The 18,897-nt window shown below is 37.7% G+C and overlaps 1 protein-coding gene across 1 annotated transcript; it reads right to left on the bottom strand.

The window, feature by feature from the left end:
* Positions 1–3,398: 3,398 nt before the first annotated feature.
* Positions 3,399–16,253, bottom strand: NUP50 (nucleoporin 50). Its single transcript, XM_003202526.3, has 7 exons — positions 16,175–16,253; positions 15,064–15,147; positions 12,923–13,115; positions 11,480–12,139; positions 10,466–10,544; positions 9,092–9,210; positions 3,399–7,325 (listed from the first exon to the last, which is right to left on the bottom strand). The coding sequence occupies exons 1-7, from the start codon at positions 16,241–16,243 to the stop codon at positions 7,123–7,125; spliced, it is 1,407 nt and encodes a 468-aa protein (XP_003202574.1). The 5' UTR covers positions 16,244–16,253; the 3' UTR covers positions 3,399–7,122.
* Between the last annotated feature and the right edge of the window lie 2,644 nt (positions 16,254–18,897).

Below are 18,897 nucleotides of genomic sequence, written 5' to 3'. Positions count from 1 at the left end.
CATGAACTTCAAGTGTTTTCTCTCAACCATGCCTGCTGTTTTTTGAGTTTTAACGTGTTCTTTACTGGTAGCACTCTGTGACACTCGTAGCAAGTGATACTTGCCAAATAGACGCTCATGAGAAAAGATAGCCTATTTACTCTTGATTTTTATTCCGCTTTGGGCAAAGACTAACTTAACTCTGCTTGCTGAATTATGTTGTATGAAGGGAAAGAGGGTTCAAATCACTGTGCTCCCGAATCTGTTTTAAAAGTCTGAGTTCTCTATTAGATAGACACTTACAATAAAAGCAAAATTAAACAAGACAAGAAAAAAAAAAGCCCACAAAAAAAAAACAAACCAAACAATAGAACCCAACAGCAAACAAAAACCAAACAACAGAAAATCAATTCTTCTAAACAGTTGTTTTCTTTTAAACTGAGCTAGCTAGCTGTAAGTATTTATGCTTGGTTAGAGTTTAGTACTGAGGGATAGTTGGCTACAGGGATTCCTTCCTGATAAGTTTAGGAAGAACTTCAGTATGAACCTGTACAGTATTGTTAAAATTGTTCTTTAGCTCTTACTTGCTCTTGCTATCTTAAGTTGTACTTAGTGACATTGAGTCATTTTTTATTTGAAGAATTGCAAGGCACTGTATCTTCCCTGTCTAGCTGACTTTTGTGACTAATGTTTTGTAGTAGGCAGCTTCAGGGAATAGGCTTCTGCATAAAAATAGTTAAAATGAAGCACAAACCAATTATAAATTTAAGGTGGTGGTACCGATGCAAACTTTAATTCACATGCAAACCAGTGTGTTCATCAAAACCTGATGCCACCGAGAAATAGAGTGCCTGCACTAAGTCTGGATGCATTGCTTTGCTCTTGAAGATGAGGAGGTTGCTTGAGCCCACTCCTCTATCCCTGCATTTCCCTGCAAGTGTGGCATTACACTGTGCTTGAAAAAAATAAAACGATAGATGATCAAGGAACAGGAAGAGGTGTTGTTCAAGCTTGGTTCCCCATGAGGAATTCTGAATTCCGTACTTCCTGTTAAGTATATCCAGATAACCTGCTCATCTTCTTCTTATGTACCAGATGAGAATTCATGGCAATCATTCTGACTTCATTTTAATGGTAAGAAAACACTTGATTTCATAAATTGTCAGTAGTGTTATGTTTGGTATATGACCTATGGTTTTCTCTTCAGTATTGGATATTTGCTTTTTACAGTGGAGAAACCCTCTCTGCAGGTTTTCTGTGAGACTGTAGTCAACAGAACTGCTATTGCAGCTAAGAGGAATGTGTGAAGTGCCCACTGTTTAGGTGGAATTTAAAAACCATAACTGAAACAAAATCTTACGTCATTTATGATGAGAGATAGCAAACCAAAGTCAGAAACGTCTACATACAGTTAATTACCTGAGCTTGCAAATTCCAGTGTCTTTAAAGCCTATGCTGATTTCCAGAGATGACCGGTTTCTTCACGACCTCTCAGTAAAGATTGTTCCTAATTGTAATTCCCATGAAACTGGTGACCATGTATACTTATTTTGGTTATAATGCTTACTAATATTCAGGATGTTTGGGTACGAATAGAAGGATTTGTATCTTCTATCTTTGAAGAATGAACGGCATTTTTTATCTGAGCAGAAGCCTGCCAGAAACTTGGAACGGTTTATCAGTGACTGTCAAATAGTATAATTTTCTTCTAGCTGTATTCTCATGTTGTGTAGCATCACCATCCTTCTGTTGGTTCTCGTGTGCCACTCATTCTGTGCAGCTCCATACCACAACTTGCAGTGGTGTAGAGGTTATCATCCACTCACCACCTACTGAACGGCCAAGGAAGTTTGTTGCTCTGCTATCTGAACTCTTTCACAGCTTCAAATGTTGTGTCATCTGGAAGACTCAAAACTATTCAATTGGCTGTTGCTCTTAATTTGGCTTTCAGTTTGTCTTTAGCACTAGAATGATTAGAACCCATAATCTATCTGGGGATGTGTTGTTTGTATCATGGTAAAGTTGTCAGCTTCACTTGTTTTTATAGCATACAGTATGTGCATAGCCTTTAGCTTGGGCTTAACGTGCTTTTTGGATGGTTCTGTTCTTCTGTATGACTCTGTTGTGTGACCAGTCTGCTCTGAGGGGTGTTTCCCTACTGGACTAGGAAAGAGATTGATTTTGATAATACAGACTGTTCTTGAAGTGCTGTGCTTTGAGTCTGGATATTCAGGAGTTGCAGTTGTCTGCACTGTCACTTTTGCTGTTTTCTGGTTTGCAAGTGGTAAAATCTTTGGTTTAGAGCTCCAGCCACAAGCTCTCTAGGAGGTAGGAGGATACTGCCATCTTTCATTTTCTGTTTGTGTTACGTTACATTTAGTAATTTGCACAGTGGTAGTATTCAGTTTACTCTTTGTATTTGTCGTGCAACTTTCCTTGATATTACACGCTTTCAAATGGAGTCGTATCAGTAGAAACCTAATCCTTTCACCCTCAGCCAATACTATACTATTGCTTTCTTACTGTTAAATCATCTAAAAGGTGGTGGTTGTTGCTGTTTTTCACCATGGACACACTGCAGTATTATATTCAGTGTGGTATAATATCTTCACTCAAGTTTTCAGCACCATCTAAGGTTGGAGGGTGGTGGAAAATGCAGGAAGTTATCAGTATTTTATGAACTTGTCAGCTTTGGACGTGAACTTGTACAAATGAGCATGAAATTTTGTGTCAAGTTAGGAAGTTAAGTTATCCATGTTAAAATCAGTGTAACGTTTGCTGACCAGTTATTATACCCTCATGCAAGAAGAAGCTCCTGTTTGTGGGAATGGACAGATCCAGAACTATAGAGAACTGAGGTAGGGCTGGACAGCACAACAGTGGCTAATGGAAGAAAGCACAGTTGTACAATAGTACAGTTGTGTGCATAACTCTCGTGGTCTCAGTTCATGGTGCATTGGAAAGCCATTGTACACACTTAGCTTTTCTTTACAAGTCTGTTGATGTACTTTTTTAAATTGGTTTTTGAAGTTTAGCATACTGTCATAAAACAATGAAGCTAAGAATCACTTTATGTCTTTGCTTTTGGGTAGAGCTTTTAGGCTTGACCTGAAAATGTCACTCACTGGATACTGTTAGGCAAATAGAGATGACCACTTTTCATCTTTTAATGTTCAAACTGGAGAGATTTTTAGATTTCAGTCCCCACAGTAATTCTCTTAATGTGCAAGAACTAATATTTCTCTGCCAAGTAAAAGGCCACCCTGGCTCTTTCTTAACTCACATCAGGTCAGTATTTTGCTGACCAAGCCTTTGGTGATGTGATAGCAGCCTAGGCAGCTCACTTGCAAGCAGCTGAATGTAGAATTCCTTCTGTTCATAGTGCTTACAGTCCAAGTGAAAGGGATACACACCAGACATTTCTCTCATTCATTTATTCACATTTTCCAAGGATTTTTGTACACTTCTTCAATGCATGAGAACTAAGGAAAACGTTGTTACAAGTTATGTGAAATTAAGTATCCATTGAAAAACTCAGAGAAGTTTGAAGTCTATTAAGAGATAATCACATTCAGCATTTTCATTGAATTTATACTAACTCATGCCACTTAAAATTGTTTAATGACAGTAAATTTTTGCACACAGGCACCAGCTACAAAATTTTAGCAGATGCAAATAAGTTAAGGCATCAGAAAGTAGATCTTTAAGAACATTTTAAGTGTTACAGTGCTGCAAAGGGAGCTGAACTAAAGTTCCTGCTACTAAAGCCTTACCTCCTAATTGGCTTGTGTTCTGCAACATCTTCATTTAAACTACAGATTTGAGTTTTCATGTCCATCAGCAAGAAGAGATTATAGGAAGATGGTATTGTGTTCCCAAATAAATCATTTAAGTACATTACAAAAGACTTGCAAATAGTAACTTAATATTTTAAAATAAAATTCACAACAACTGTAATAATCTCTCTTAGAGATGGTTCTGAGAAGTAAAAAGAAGCTGAGATCTTCACTTTCTTCTTTTGGAGGAGCAGAAAGGTGGGAGGGAAAAGGCTTTCAAGCTGCTGAAATTTCAAAATTGCAACAAAAGGAAGAATGCATATCATCTATTAGACACTCCAACACCTATGTACAGCTTTAACAGTCTAGGCATTAACTCAAATTACAGGAGGAAACTTAAGATTTTTAACATTAGCTGTCTGATATCTACCATGATATTAACCATGATACAGGAATGCCTCATTGAGCAGGAATTCTGATCAAAGTCCTTCCTTGTGTAGCCACTTAGTTATGAAGGCATACATTGATTTCCGTTCTCCCCGCTAAGTTGCTTTTAACTCAGTTTTCTATGCAATGATCCCTGACTTTTTAAAACTATCACTTTATTTTAATAGTTAAATAGAAACTGAAGCTTCATCATAGATTTGTTTTAATAACAGTACTGAGAAGGATTGGGCTTTATAATTGGAGACCAAGTGAAATGTTTGACTTCTACTGCGTCATAGTCAGATAACTGCAGGGTCACTAAGAATGATGGTGATTAAATCTCTCATTTGCAGTTAATCTTTCCCATTTTTAAAACCATGTTTTTAAAGCCAGATATCTGACATTGTAATTAACACAAGATTTCTATTACCTTTCCCTAGGCTTTACTGATAAATATGTACACTGCTAAAGAATTTTGATGTTCCATCTTTACTAGTCTTTCCCACAGCTAACAGGATATTGCTTGCTACCATGAATACTCTTCTCCAGCATATCAGCGTATTCTATTACTCTTGTTTACCTTTTTCTTAGATTCTGTGCTCACCCTCAGAATGGCCACCCTTAAAAACACAACAAAGATGCATTAGGCAGTTTTAGAATTGGGCCAAAGACATGTGAAAAAAGCCTACAACTGCCTCGCTTTGGAGGTAAGTCATTAAGGATACCTAGGAAGTTCAGTTTGTCTCTTAACTAACTGTTTTAATTGGTCCTCGCTTCAGTGGATATGCAGTAAGTTTTAAGCCCATGAGATTTAGGAAATAAACATACAACTAAGACCCCTGAAATCATCTGTACTGAATTACTCTTAAAGTGAGATGTGTAACAAAAATCTGCTCACCCCATCCAGCAGTTTAACCTATAAATGCTGCTTTGTGGAGACAGGTTAAGACACTACAATCAAAAGACAAATGCAAGATTTACTGAGCCCTTGGATGATACACCTGAGCCTATAAATAAACTTTCAGGCAATAGTTCTAGTTTTCATTCATACACAGTTACCACGAAAGCCTTCAGCTTTTGGCCTCCAGTTTAGGAAAAATCAAAATTGAGGAAAGTAATGTCAATTATTTTTAACAGTTAAACACTAAGCTGGGTGCAAGAAAAAAAAAAAAGGCACAACTTTGTATTTACAGAACAATACTTGAAACAGTATCTATGCTCCCTTTGCACTTGAGTGTTAAAAATGCAATTCCAATGATCTCAGTGAAGCTGAAATGTGAACAAAGGCCTTTGTTTTTGAACTTTGGTCAGGAGGGCTGTAGATGCTGTAAAGTTTTTCTCCTTTGTGGTTAATGGGGGGGGAGGGAAAGGAGGGGGGAAAGGCCTTAACCTGAATTGTGCAGTAAAGTAGGACTAAAGACAGCCATTTGTTCCCTCATGGAGAGCAGATAGAAGAAATCTACTCAAATGGTGCTTCTCCTTTTTCCCCACCATAGGCTGCCACTGTTATGGATTGTATCATCCCCTGTGAGAATTACATCATGCTGCTGCATTAGTGAATGTTTGGTTTTTCCCTCTGTGCCTTATTAGCCAGAAGCAGGGTGGCATGTTTCTTTCAAATCTCCGGAGCTGGTCACTGTAACAAATCAGAGGTCAAATTGAACATCAGTGTCCAGCTCTCTGATAGTTCTCAGAGATAGAAGTGAAGCAGAAAAATATTTGAGAGTTGCCAGCCAACTAGGACAAGATTTGAAAAAGAAAAGGATTAACTAACTGAACGAGGTCTGATGGAAACCTAGGACAAAACAATGTTCTGCTCTGTGGCTCTGTGAATCACTGCCATGTGGTTTATTTCAACTCCACTAAAACCTGTTACAGATTAAGTAAGTGCTCCCTCATTGTGACAGAAAGCTCATCCTAAAGCTGTGAACTACTGCTTTAGGTAGTGCAGCAATGCACTGTAGTTCGAGCACATGGGAAAGATAATTACTGACGTACATTTGTGCATGCATTCTTGGTAATGGCCAGAGAGAGTACAAGGATTTGGAAAAATCCTGAACTTTGTCTGTGAAAAAGCTATCTTCAGTCGAGTACTAGCAACTAGCAAGACAAATACCCTCTGCCTCTGCTGAATTTCAGTGTTAGCCCAACAGATTAGGGAAGAATACATTAGAACATTTGCCTCTGACCTGGCAGAAGGCAGTAAAAGCCAGCTGTGGTTGTGGTCCAAGATAAACAGTCTTCCAGTTGTCTGCTTATACTATTGCACATCATTAGCTTCTTGCTACAGTAAGAACAAGAACAGAACTGACATTTCTTCTCTAAGAAACACTATTGTCAACAAGACTATGCAAGCTAACTTTGTATTAAATAGCTGGAGATACAGTCTCCAAGGCCCAGAATCACATAAGTTTGTAAGAGTTAAAACAGTACAATATACATCATCATTGTTTGGGTACATTGTCATTATTGACACTTTGAAAAATTAGTCTCTCCAGAATGACAGACCAATTAAAAATAAAAATCTTGAGTACAGAAACAGTTTCAACGATTAAATTTGAATATCCTCTTAAAATAGGAGGCTGTTGCATTGCACTGTAGTCCGTGAGGAATCTCTAGTACCATATTTTATACTCTGATTTCAGTCCATTCAGTCAAATTGACCAGTGTTAAAAACATGCTTTAATTTAAGTCATTGTAGTTTATCCAGAAGAGGTCCTGCATTTCAGCGTTGAAAAATGAGGGAGCACAGTCCAAAACTTGTTCTATTAAAACTTTTATTAGCTAGTTTACTTTTTCCTCACAGATTTTTCCAGAATTTCTATAGTAGTTCTTAGTATCAGAATAAAGAGTTAAGTGTTCAAGTGAAGATATGGAAGGAAAAAAAAATAGAGCAGCAGCAGTTTGGCAATCATTTCTCAAATCACTGACTGCAACATACTTAAGCCTCCTTCTTCTCGAGTAAGATTTTGTGCAATTCATCTGCATCCTCACTTGTTTTCACCCTTATTAACATAGTGACAGGAACAGTTGGATTGTTCTCATCAATTGGTGGATTAGGAACACAAACTATAAGAACATTGTTTTTTCCGGTTCTTGTACATGGCATCTTGGGTGGAATTAGAACATTCAACAGTATATTTCCTGCATGTAAAGGGAGAAAAAAAGATTAGCAATTTTTCAGCTTTTTTTTACAATAAGGATGTTAGTATACTTATTAAATAGGGATTTAAGTCTGCTTGGAAAGAAGGTACTTCCTTCCGAAGTGTCATAGGTACTTGTCTTATTCTTTAAGCATCTGCTCATAGCTCCTGTTCCTAATTTATTTCCTCAGTAGGAAGGAGGAATCTGAAAAACAGTATGCCCTCCTGCTTTGAAGGGAGGGAGCTGAGGTGTATCAAATGACAGGAGAGACATACAGTGAAAAGGAACATGGGAGAATTAGCACATAAGGAATTGAGTCACTACTTAGTTTATGCTTATGCAAGTTACTCATTCTGAAGCATAGCTCGTAAGCAAAAGCAAAAAAAGTTAGCTTTAACACACAGACAGACATATTAATCTAAAAGTGGACAAACTATTGAGGATACAAAGTATTTATTCTGGAAATCATATACCACAGCTGTTGTGGTCTACCTCTTACTAGTAATGGTTCTGTGTCACTCTGTAGTGAGTTTGAGATGCACAGTATTAGTGGTCTATTAAAACAGTTGCAAACAAACTCAAATCTGCTTCAACAGAAGATGCACACATTTTGTAAACCTGGTAAATAGTTCACAACACGGTAGTAGTATTTATGGAAAAGTCAGTCTTCGCCTTCCTTTCCAGTTCAGTTTTTCAAACACAGTGAGATTTAAGGAAATACAGCACTGTGTGAAGATAGCAAAAAGGAAAGTGTGCATCACTATGAGTGTAGCTGCTTGTACAAACCAGTGCTTGGAGTCACCAAGCTGAAGTGTATGAGCTAGAAAAAAAAGTTCCTAATATCACTTCAGATGATGTTAGAGGGAATGTAAATCAACATAATGAAAATTAGCATCAGCTGAATTAAAAACTAAGACTTCTGTTATAGGGTATGTAAGTTGGAGAAAGCGAGTTTTCACCTGCTCTATTTCAGCATATTCAAATCCTTAAAAAAATGCTGAAAGAAAATGATCACTGCCATACACCTGCCTTAAGTGTTATTGCTAAAAAGAATTGCCTTTTATCAGGCAAACCTTGCCTGTTTCCATCAAAAGGAGTCATTGATTTGGAAGTGACTGACACAGGAGTTCCAGTCTCACCATACATTTGAAAACTTTGCCTAATAGGTCTGTGGGGGCTTTTTACAGACCTGCCAGAGCATTTAATAAAGTGAAACTGAGATAAGGTTTACCAGTGGCTTTGCAGGCACAGCATGGCTTCAGTTCTCACATTTTTTAGAAGTATAATTTACTGTATTTTATGGAAGTTGCCAAGTTAACATGAACTCCATTTCCCATTTGTTGAAATGACATTCTGAAGATGTAGCAAAGCTGTTCCACAATTAATATCAAAACAGGTGACACGTGGCCTATATCATAGCAAAAGTTATATTCACCTGCATTCATCACACCTCTGATACAGATATACTTGACTGTGGAGTCCTAAAGCCAAGCTTCAGCTGTTCAGCAAGTCAGAGGTGGCAAATAGCTACTAAAACAAAATTAGGGAAAAAAGTACCCAATCATACAACATAACCTTTTACTTCCTTGCACTACTTAATGTGTATTATTTCAGAATACTTGTTAGAGGTGTCCAATTGCTTGAAATTATTCAAGAGGGGAAAAAAAAAAAAAATCAGCAGTCTCATCAGTTATACTATGTATAAAATCCTAATGGTTTGCACAGAATCTTACATCGAGACTTGTTATTAGAAGAAATTTACTTACCTAAATTGGTATCTGCTCGGACTAGGAGTTGAGTTTTTTCATTTCCTGCTGGTTTTAAGTGTAATGTTCCTACACCTTTTTCTTTAAATTCATTATCCTTTTTGTAGAACAGTTTACATCTGTGCACAAGAAAAGCAAACCTAATTGGTATAGAGATTAAATAGCAGTTTCTCCAAATATATATGTAGATATGTATGGCCATGTGTCTGACTCCCAGTAAGCCAGCAGTTTAACAGTAATCAGTTAACTTTCTGGGCCATGAGTAATAAGTAAGTCCTTATTCTTCCTGACCTTACTTGATTCATTTTCTAACAGATAGAACAGTTCAGTTGGAAGAGATCTTCTAGGATTATTGAGTCCTGAACGCTTCAGAGCTAACCAAAAGCTTTAGGATATTGCTGAGGGTGGTATACAACACCTCTTCAATGCTGACAGACATGAAGCATCAACCACCTCGCTAGGAAGCCTGCTCCAATGCCTGACCACTGGAAATAAATACCACAGTAAATAAATTTTTCCTAGTGTCCAGTCTGATCATCCCCTGGTGCAACTCTGTGCAATCTCCATCCTGTAATCAGTTCACAGGAGTGGAGTCTGGCACCTCTTTCTGCTTCCACTCCTAAGGAGCTGCAGAGAGCAGTGAGATCGCCTCTTGGCCTCCTCTCCTCCAGCCAGGATAGCTCACTTGTCCTCAGCTTCTCCTACATAGAACATGTGCTCCTGTCCTCTTAGTGGCTTTGATGCCCTCCTCTGTAAGCACTCAAAGATCTTTTTTGTACTGTGGAACCCAGATCTGCACACAATACTCAATATGAGGCTGCACCTAGACGTAACAGGAGAATCACCTCTTTTGCCCTATGCTGTTTGTAATGCACCCCAAAATACAATACAGTGGTACACATCAGTTCAGTAAAAGGAGGCTATTCCTTTCAGTACTGAAACGACAAGCATTACAATATATATCTATACACACACACACACACACACACACACACACTGACTTGTATTCAGGATCTATACAGAGTAAGTAATAACAATTATTATAAAGGCATTATTCAACAAACAATAATAAAAATACTACAGATAGACAAAGGCAGAAAATCCTTCAATCATATAAAATTAAAAAAAAAGAAGAAAAACCCTTATTTCAAATAGATATCAGTGCTGTGTTCAAGACAAAAATATTAGTAAACTCCTACATGTCTTTGTAATTATGTTTTTACATGCAGAACTTCATGTTCTACATAGAAGATATAAGCTAGAAAGTCAACATATGCATCATTAATTTTTATACCACTATGTTTAATTGCAAAATGTAGACATGAGTTTTATTCTCAAAGTTATGATTCATTACTCTAAGGTAAAGACACTTACTTCTTTGAGTAGAAAGCATCGTCCTCTTTTATTTCATTAACAATGACTTTTGGTGGCTCCTCCTCCTCCTCTTCTCCACCTTTAAATAAAGTTTCAATACATCCCCCATGTTAATGTTAGGCTTGTGTTACAGTTAGTTATTCATACTACAGACTATAGATGCTGTATAAACATGCATGGCCTGTCAGTGATTGCCAAAATATGTTTAAATCAGTGTGGGATCTTAGACAGTTTCACTTATAGAAAGTCTTTTTTTTTTTCCCCAGCCAAGCAACTTTATGCTCACCTTCAATTTCAATTACCCGAAAATATCAAACTCCCACCAACCAATCAAAACACATTTAAGCACAGCAAATAGAGCTTAATGAATCAAATTTAAGTCACAACCTTTTCTCGGGGAAAAAAATTGTTCTAACATTTCAAAGAGTAACCTTCAGTAATAATAAGCACACAAGGCCACGTTTAATTTGGGAGAAGGGTACTCAGCTGCAGATATGACAGACAAGAGAGGGGCAGGATTATGCCATTCCAGTTCTTTCAGCTGCTACAGCATTTCTATCAGCTAACAATATTCAACTTAGCTAAAAACCTTCCAATAGCAAGCAACTTTGTCTCTCACAGTCTTGCAAATACGATCCATGTAAGTGTTTCATATCTTATGTATTTCATTAAATAATCTTTTAATAAACCTACAGGAAAAAGCAATAGAATTGAGGCTCAAAGATGAACATACCAGTTGCTTTAAACTTCATTGGTTTCAGTTTTGTATTCAGCTTAAGAATTTAATACAGAAAACAAGTCTGACAGACATGCAAAGGTTTTGATAATCATACATTTTCAGTGTTACTTAAGCAGTATGCAATACTGTGAATCCCCCACGGGTAGCATCATTCTGCAACTTTCACATACAGGAATTGATCTCATTCAACTTAGTATTAATTCATTTTTGCAGTATTCTTAAGTCACAGTCATTCACTGTTTACCATTAAAAGGATTTTTACACATAGAACTTACCTTTATCATCACCGTTCCCACTTTCTGTCTGAGCTTCCAACGCATTGGTGGATACTGCAGTGACAGGCTTTGCCTGATTTGCATCTTTTCCAAACAAACCTGAATTTCCAGGAGAAAATGAGAAACTACTACGTGTTCCTGAACCAAAGGAACTGAAACCTGAACTGTGACCACTCTTGCCAATATTAAATGAGACAGTTGATGTAGCTCCTATCGATGGCTCTCTTTTTTCTGATGCAACTTCGGTTTTTTTGTCAGAGGCATCCTCAGTTTTGTTGTTAAATAGAAAAGTTGATCCTTGCTGTAGCTTTGAATTCCCAAATGTGGAAACAGACTGTGTGCCAGGTGTCTTGTTGCTTTCATTTTCAGAGCCACTATCGCTACTGTTTCCGTGTTGCTGTTCAATAGTTGCTAAATACTTCTCATAGTCTCTAAAGATAGGTGTCAGATCACATAGCGGGTTTGTGTTTACATGCTTAACTATCCAGTCACGCACAGAACAGTTTAAAGCTGCTAGCTGTTTGTGATAAACACTAGAGCTACAGACTTTACTCTGAGTGTAGCCAGATGATGATGGTTGGCTGCCACCATTAGCTTTTGGGCTTGCAGCCGCCTTCTCAGTAAATGTGGTTATAGTTGGACCATTTGACATGGGGGATCCTATTAAAAGAAAAACATGGTTTAGAATTTACTTTAAAAAAAAAAAAAAAAAGCATTCTCTATTTCTGTATCAAGTTATCAAATCATTTAAGTCTTGTTCAGTTATGTACAGTTCATTGCATCACAACACTGTGTGCCAGATAGCACAGGCTGAGTAAACCAGGCAATGCTATGAAACAGATCTAAACTTGCTACGTTGACAGTACTTAGTAAGGCTTGTAAAGTTAAGGGACCAAATACCAAAGCAAAAGACTAGAGTTAAATTTGCCAAAATATTTATAGGTATAAATGTAAGAGATAAACTTCTTATATTGCTGTCAGTCTTACTAGATGTACAAGAAACAAAGCTTAGGACTTATTTACTCAAAGAAAGTAAATAATATAGAAACGAGACCTTAAAAACAAAACTAAACAAAACTATAAAGATGTCAATCCTACTAAAAGGATATTTTCCATTAGCAGTATTTTTTTAATAATAAGATTTGGATAATTGGGATGATTATTCAACTGGAATGTGCCATCAGCTCTTTATACTATTCAGAGTGTACTGTAGCAAACTTCTTCCACTCCCTTTGTCTCTAAATTTTTTATCTCCAGTATCAGATCCAATTGTAGTGTCTACCTCTTAAAACTGCATTTATTTGACATCATGTCCCTCCACTAGTCTAAAGTCTTTAAGAAACAGAGCTACAGTTATTGGAATTTGTTTATTCACTACTAAATTGACTATACAGATTTTTAGGGCTGAACATTTTGATGAATGTACACTTAGTTAAAGCTTACCAAAAGCAGATTTTGTTTCAGATGTTGTCTTTAAACTGCTGAAAGGAGTACTGAAGATACTACTGTTTCCATTAGACAGGCCTTCTAAAGGCTTTATTCCTGCACCATTACCAAATCCGCTGAAGCCACCTCCTTCTTTTCCAGAAGGCAAGACAAAGCCTTTAAAACCTTTAAACGCTCCTCTACTTTCAGGCTGGATAGAAAAATAAAATAAAATAAAAATCAGTTATATGCATCACTGTGCTTCTAAAGCCACTAGATATTAAATTTCAATGTGTCATTTTATGCCTTACGTCCCTTATTCTAAGTCAGCTATGTAAACAGGATTAATAGTTTCCTTATGACACATACTGGTACTATTTTTAAAAGACTCAGAGGATTGGAATGAAAATAAACTATTTACAGGAAGTGGATGCCTAGAAAATGTTCAGAGCAGCAGATGTGTTTGTCTACCTATTCACACATTCATAGCATCTTGTTTTCTTCAAATAATCATGGAGCAATATATAACTGCAGAGTCATTTTCAGGAACAACCACAATTAGAGTCCAGCACTCATCAAAACAGCATATTTTGTAGTCACCTCTGTAATATCTAAGGGGCTTACCAAAATTGTTCCAATCTGACTGATGGGAAACACAAAGACAATCTGTGTGTGATAATTTAACACATTTGCATTCTGCAACCTTTTCATTACCCAGTTCTGAACACTACTACCATAGTATTTTAAGATGTAGTTTCTTACACATTTTTATAAGATAGTCACATAGCACATTTAACACCCAAACAGGCACTGCTACTTTTATCTACTACATATCTTTTGAGGTAATGAGCACTTATTACTGAAGTAGAATTTCTCTTCTTTCAGTGTTCAGAAAAAGGAGAATGTCTTCTGAGGTTCATCTGCTTTTGTCACTAAGAAATAGCAGAACTCAGCAATTTTAGGTTTGCTTTCACTATCTGGCCCTGCAGGCCTGGGCTCTCTCTGATTCCCTCTGTGCTTCACCTTTACCAGTTCAGTTCTCTGTTTCTCATTTCTAGCTGGCTATTTTTATCCTGTCCCTTTGATCAATCCTACCTCTCTCTGGACAACCCAGTTAAACTGCAGACTCTTGTCTTCTCAGCATTCTGCTTGTTCCATTTATGAACTTCAGTAAACTCTGAGTTTATCTTTTTGTAAATGTTTCAGATGTTTATTGTGCAGAGTTTGCTATCCTAACATCTCTTCTGCTTTTTAGACTTTAGGCCAGCCTATCAGACTTCTTTGAGTTCTGATATCTGACAGCTGAATCACAGCCTTATGATCATTTCTTTTGCAATCATCTGGTCCCCTTTCCCAACTAATTCTGTCTTATCCATTTTATTTTGCCCCTGAATCCTTCCTGTCCAAGGTGCTGGTTGTTTGTTTGTTTGTTAATATCACTATAATCCTGCTATTAATAGAGTTATCAAAGTAACTGCATCCTTTACCACATCTGTGGCTAAAATTTCCATATGTAAAAGTGAGATGGGATAGCTGCCACATTTATAGTGCTTGGATAGAAGGAAAAAGAAGAGCATAAGAAAAAGCTACGTAGCTCATAACTGAGCCTTGTCTTGTCCTATCTAAAAGCAATATGGATAGCAGGTAAAAACTGTCCAATTCCTAACATGGGGCATGCAATCTTGAAAGACAGTTTCACAAAAAGATGTATGACAGAGCATCTGTCAAGGACTTCTGAAAGGACTCCACTGTGGTTAGACTGGTTAATACTTTCAAAGGAACTAAACCTGTAAGAAAGGCCAACTTCCTTTCTACATTCCATTTGCTACTACAAAATGTACGTCACACTTCAAGGGGTAAAAGTACTATCGTTTTTAACAGAAGACATTTCTTTCACTCTTAGACCAACTTAATAATTTGGCTTTTACTGCCTCAGACATCCCCCAGCCCTCCAGTATGAATAATTGGTAGCTTCCAGGTTAGACTTCCAGGACCCTCTGCCAGGATTGGAAGTGGAGCAGTTGGCTAGTTGCATATACCTTTAAAACGATAGCTTGATATAGTATTGTTACAAGCCCAGATAAGTAAAGTCTTGAACACAGATGTCATATTTTGCAACTGACTGAGATTATAATACTAATGCTCAGTGATTACTTTACCTCTGATCCAACATTTTGACGCTTTGCTTTTTTAATAGCTCTGTTCTTCAGGACTTCCTCGCTAGCCACTGAGAAGGTTCCCACCTTTGGGATAAAGTTATGGAATTATTAGTGGAACTCTCTGAATCCATCAATTTGTCATAGCCTGAAGAGACGACTGAAATCCTGAGATACTTTTTGGAAACAACTGTATTCTTTGAACACAGTTCTCTCTAACAAGTAAAAGAAGAAATTAAAAAAAATGAGGAATATTACAGTACTACTACTAGCTCACCAGGTGCTTGGATGATTAGCTGATATTTCACAGCTCTGTTTTCCTTGTTTTGCATTCATTTTTTCCTTTATACAGACTGCAATCTCAATTTTCTTACAGCAAGTAATTCAATTTTATTATTATTTTTTTTTAAACAAGGAAACTAATTTTGCCGAAGGTACTCTATCAGTAACAGTTACACTGTTACAAACAATATCCAGTTTGGTGAAGGTATGTTGAGATATACTTTCAGTTTTCCACAATTTGCAGAAGCTGAAGTATTCGTAAAGTTAGCTAATGACTTATTACTACCCAAAAGCGAATAAGGAGATGAAGCTTTCTTCTATCAGCTTTATGAAAAAAATACTATCAGTACTCTTTCTTACACTCTATAAGCCTAAGCTTTTTTTTTTTTTTTTTTTAGTAGCACAGAAACTAGCACAGTTTGTTTAGAGATAAAACACATGCTTTAGATAAAAAGGCCAGGAAATATGTGAAGAAAATATCTAGACTACATTATATCTGTGAAGCTTAGAGTCAACTATTTCAAGAAATCAAAAGCATTTTCTTGTGAACTGCATAAATATCCATCATACAGTTGAACAGTTCAAAAGTTTTAGACATCCTAACAAGCCAGGGTTTCCCCTTAGAAGTGTAAAGTTCCTTTCCTCTAAGCTGGTGGTGACTGTTAAAAGCTGCTTTGCCATATTATCTGTATATAGGGGAAGCTTTAAAAACAAAACAAAATCATCTTTAACTCCCACACTTCTAACATTTTACTGAAGATTTTACCCACAAGATGAATAAAATCTACACATAAATAACTATGTATCTGAGGAATCTAATGTATAGTTTTACCTCCTCAGCTTCATCTTCTTGATCCCAGTTTCTGTCGGTCAGTTCCTTTTCTGCAATTCTCTTTGCCATTTTTCTACACCTGTAGAAAAAAATATCAGAAACACATAGGATCAATTGCCCAGTCATTCTAAGCAGCAAGGATCTTCAACTTTTGTTATTCCAAACAAGTAACTGGAATCAGAGTTCACACAGAACTAAGTCAAAATTGGAACAACAGTTGAAAACCAAGTGTTTTTAACATTTGTTGCAACAGTCAACAAAGCATATGAAACTGGGGTTGTGGTTATTAGCCACACTAAATTTAAACAACCACAGAAACATGCAGTTCAATCACAGAATAATTTTTCTTCAGCAGTGGAGCAAGCTAGAAAAATTCCTTTCAGTCTTGTATTCCATACCTTGTCACCAATTAGGCTGATGGGCTGCAAAAAAAAACAACAAAAACACATAAAAGGATCTAGTTAAAAGATTACATATCCCAGTCCAGCTTGCTTCAGGATATCCAGTAAACACCAACAGCCTTGCAAGAGAAAAGATCCTTGACAGCACCTAAAATCAATACTGATAATGACTGACTAAAGCAGCTGGACAGCCAGTTCACTTTGGGTAAGGATGAAAACAATACCCTCCTACAAAGAACCAGATTGCTAAGACATTACTAATTAGAATGCTGAAAAATTCTATTGCAAATGAATCAGATGACTTTTCTTCCAAAGGACACCTAGGTGTTATCAGGGGTTTTAAAGCTACTAAAATATGCAGCTAACTGTAATTTTGCTATTTCAACTGCAAAGTCAACTTTGGAGAATTAAAATGTGTAGTTTTAACTTCTAACTTCCATTTTTGTAAACTTATCAGCTGTGTTCAAAAATGAAGAATGAATCCAGGTAAGTTATTTTATCTGAAAGATTTGGCAAGTAAATACATTCAAATTTGATATGGAAGGAAGTTTTGGTGACGATTTCATCTGGCACTAGATATGAAAGCTTATCAAGTATGTAGTTCTGTAGCAATATAAACATTAAGCAAGTGCAAGATATGAAATTCCTCAAAGAGCCCTCTTAGGCTGGTCCAGAAAAAAACTAATTCCACAGAGAGTTGAATTACAGAGCCAAAAATGATAATGTGTGATTACAGAACATCTTGCTTAGCCAATTATTATTAATTTTTTTTAAGCATAACAGTAAATCCAACTGCAAAGCAGCAGCCTTACAGAGGTCATGACTGAAAGCCATGAATTTCACAAGGCAAGTTATCTACAGGATCTTTTAAAAGGACAGAAACAAAAAGCTGTTCTTTGTAAATGCTTTAAAAAGGCATAAGCCCCATTCTGCTGGAAAATAAAAGAGGTCCTACCGCATACTACATGATTCTCTGCAGACAAGGTAACTGGTTAAATTAACCCAATGAAAAAACCTAAAAACACTTATTTTAAAATTGGCTCCCCAGTGCAGTTTCCTACAAGGCTACATTAAACACTTGCGACCGGAGGAAGGCAGGATTGCCTCTCATTGGCAGCAGCCGCAGCTAAAAGGTTCATGAGACTAACCTAGAGTTACTCCATCAGATTCCACAGAAGATCACGTTACCAGTCTTAATGACAGCCAGTGAAGCATTACAAGCACAATATTAACCAGAAAGCCTGTTCTCCACTATGAGGAAAAAGTGGCAAACTAATTGGCTCAGGCTCCAGGTTCTTTATATCTACTTGTCTTCACGTGATTTCTCTAGGTCAGGTCTGAAAATAGGAGCTGACAAGAGAATCTAACCTACATGAAGACAGCAGCAAGAGGATTCTAGGCATTTCTAACCCGTGAAACAGGAAGCAATACAAAAAGATCTCTACATTATTTTTTAGATGCAGCACAACTTTCAGAAGTTTTCTGTTGCAAGTGCTTTGTATGGGTTGAGATGGAAGAATTATGAGAAACAGCTTTTTATTTAAGAAGCTCTACATGTGTTTTGTTGAGCTACTACTACCCGCCTAATACCTATGGCATTATTTAACATAGCATTACGAGAACTTCTCTTACATTTCACAATATAATTTCTACAACAGGGGGTTAAAAACTTGCACTGTCACAACTTACAACCTCAGATGTGGGTGCGACAGAAAGCACTGACATCCCAATAGTACTCAAGAGCCTTAAGCCAGCTAACGTGGGGCTGCACAACCAGCATTATGGAGCTTTTTTCACCCCCGCTCTTAAGACTTCCATCAGGCCCGGAAGTCACAGGGCACGCAATGGGCAGCTGAGCCAGGCTTCTCGCTTCCTCAAACGACGTGCTGTTTCAACACTGCTTCTTTCGCTTTAACACGCGGTCCCGTCTCTTCCTCTGCAAAAGCCTAGCAAGCAGTCTCGCAGAACACCGTCGGTTCTACCCTCTACGGTGATTAAATGGGAGCTCTGCCCTTCCCGTGCAGCGGATTCTTGCCGTCCCCCAGCGCAATTCCTCAAAATGCCACCCGCCCTTTAAAGCCGCGATCCTACCCGGCCCCGCACACCTTACAGGACGAGCTCCCCACCCGGCCTTCCTCCCGCCGCCAACGCCAATCTGCTTTTTCATCCGCCGGCCGCCTATCGGGGTGACACACGTCCAACCGGGTCACCCCTCACCGCCCGCAGTCCCTCCCCGAGGGGAGGCGATCCCTCCCCGCACGCTCCCACGCGGCGGGGCCTGCAGGGCCGCCCGCAGCCGCAGCGGTCAGACGCCGTCCCGCC

This window comes from Meleagris gallopavo, chromosome 1 (genome assembly GCF_000146605.3).
Source record: "Meleagris gallopavo isolate NT-WF06-2002-E0010 breed Aviagen turkey brand Nicholas breeding stock chromosome 1, Turkey_5.1, whole genome shotgun sequence".
NCBI classification, from domain to species: domain Eukaryota; kingdom Metazoa; phylum Chordata; class Aves; order Galliformes; family Phasianidae; genus Meleagris; species Meleagris gallopavo.
Note: the sequence above shows the minus strand (reverse complement) of the source record. Positions and strands in the feature narration are given on the sequence as shown.

Bases quoted from the DNA above. Each gene is read 5' to 3' on its own strand.
- NUP50 (XM_003202526.3), bottom strand. From the start codon at position 16,243: ATGGCAAAGAGAATTGCAGAAAAGGAACTGACCGACAGAAACTGGGAT. The intron at 13,116-15,063 runs GTAAAGTAATCA...TTTTCTATCCAG, and splicing joins GTCAAAATGTTGGATCAGAG to CCTGAAAGTAGAGGAGCGTT. The intron at 9,211-10,465 runs GTAAGTGTCTTT...TCTTGTGCACAG, and splicing joins GATGCTTTCTACTCAAAGAA to ATGTAAACTGTTCTACAAAA.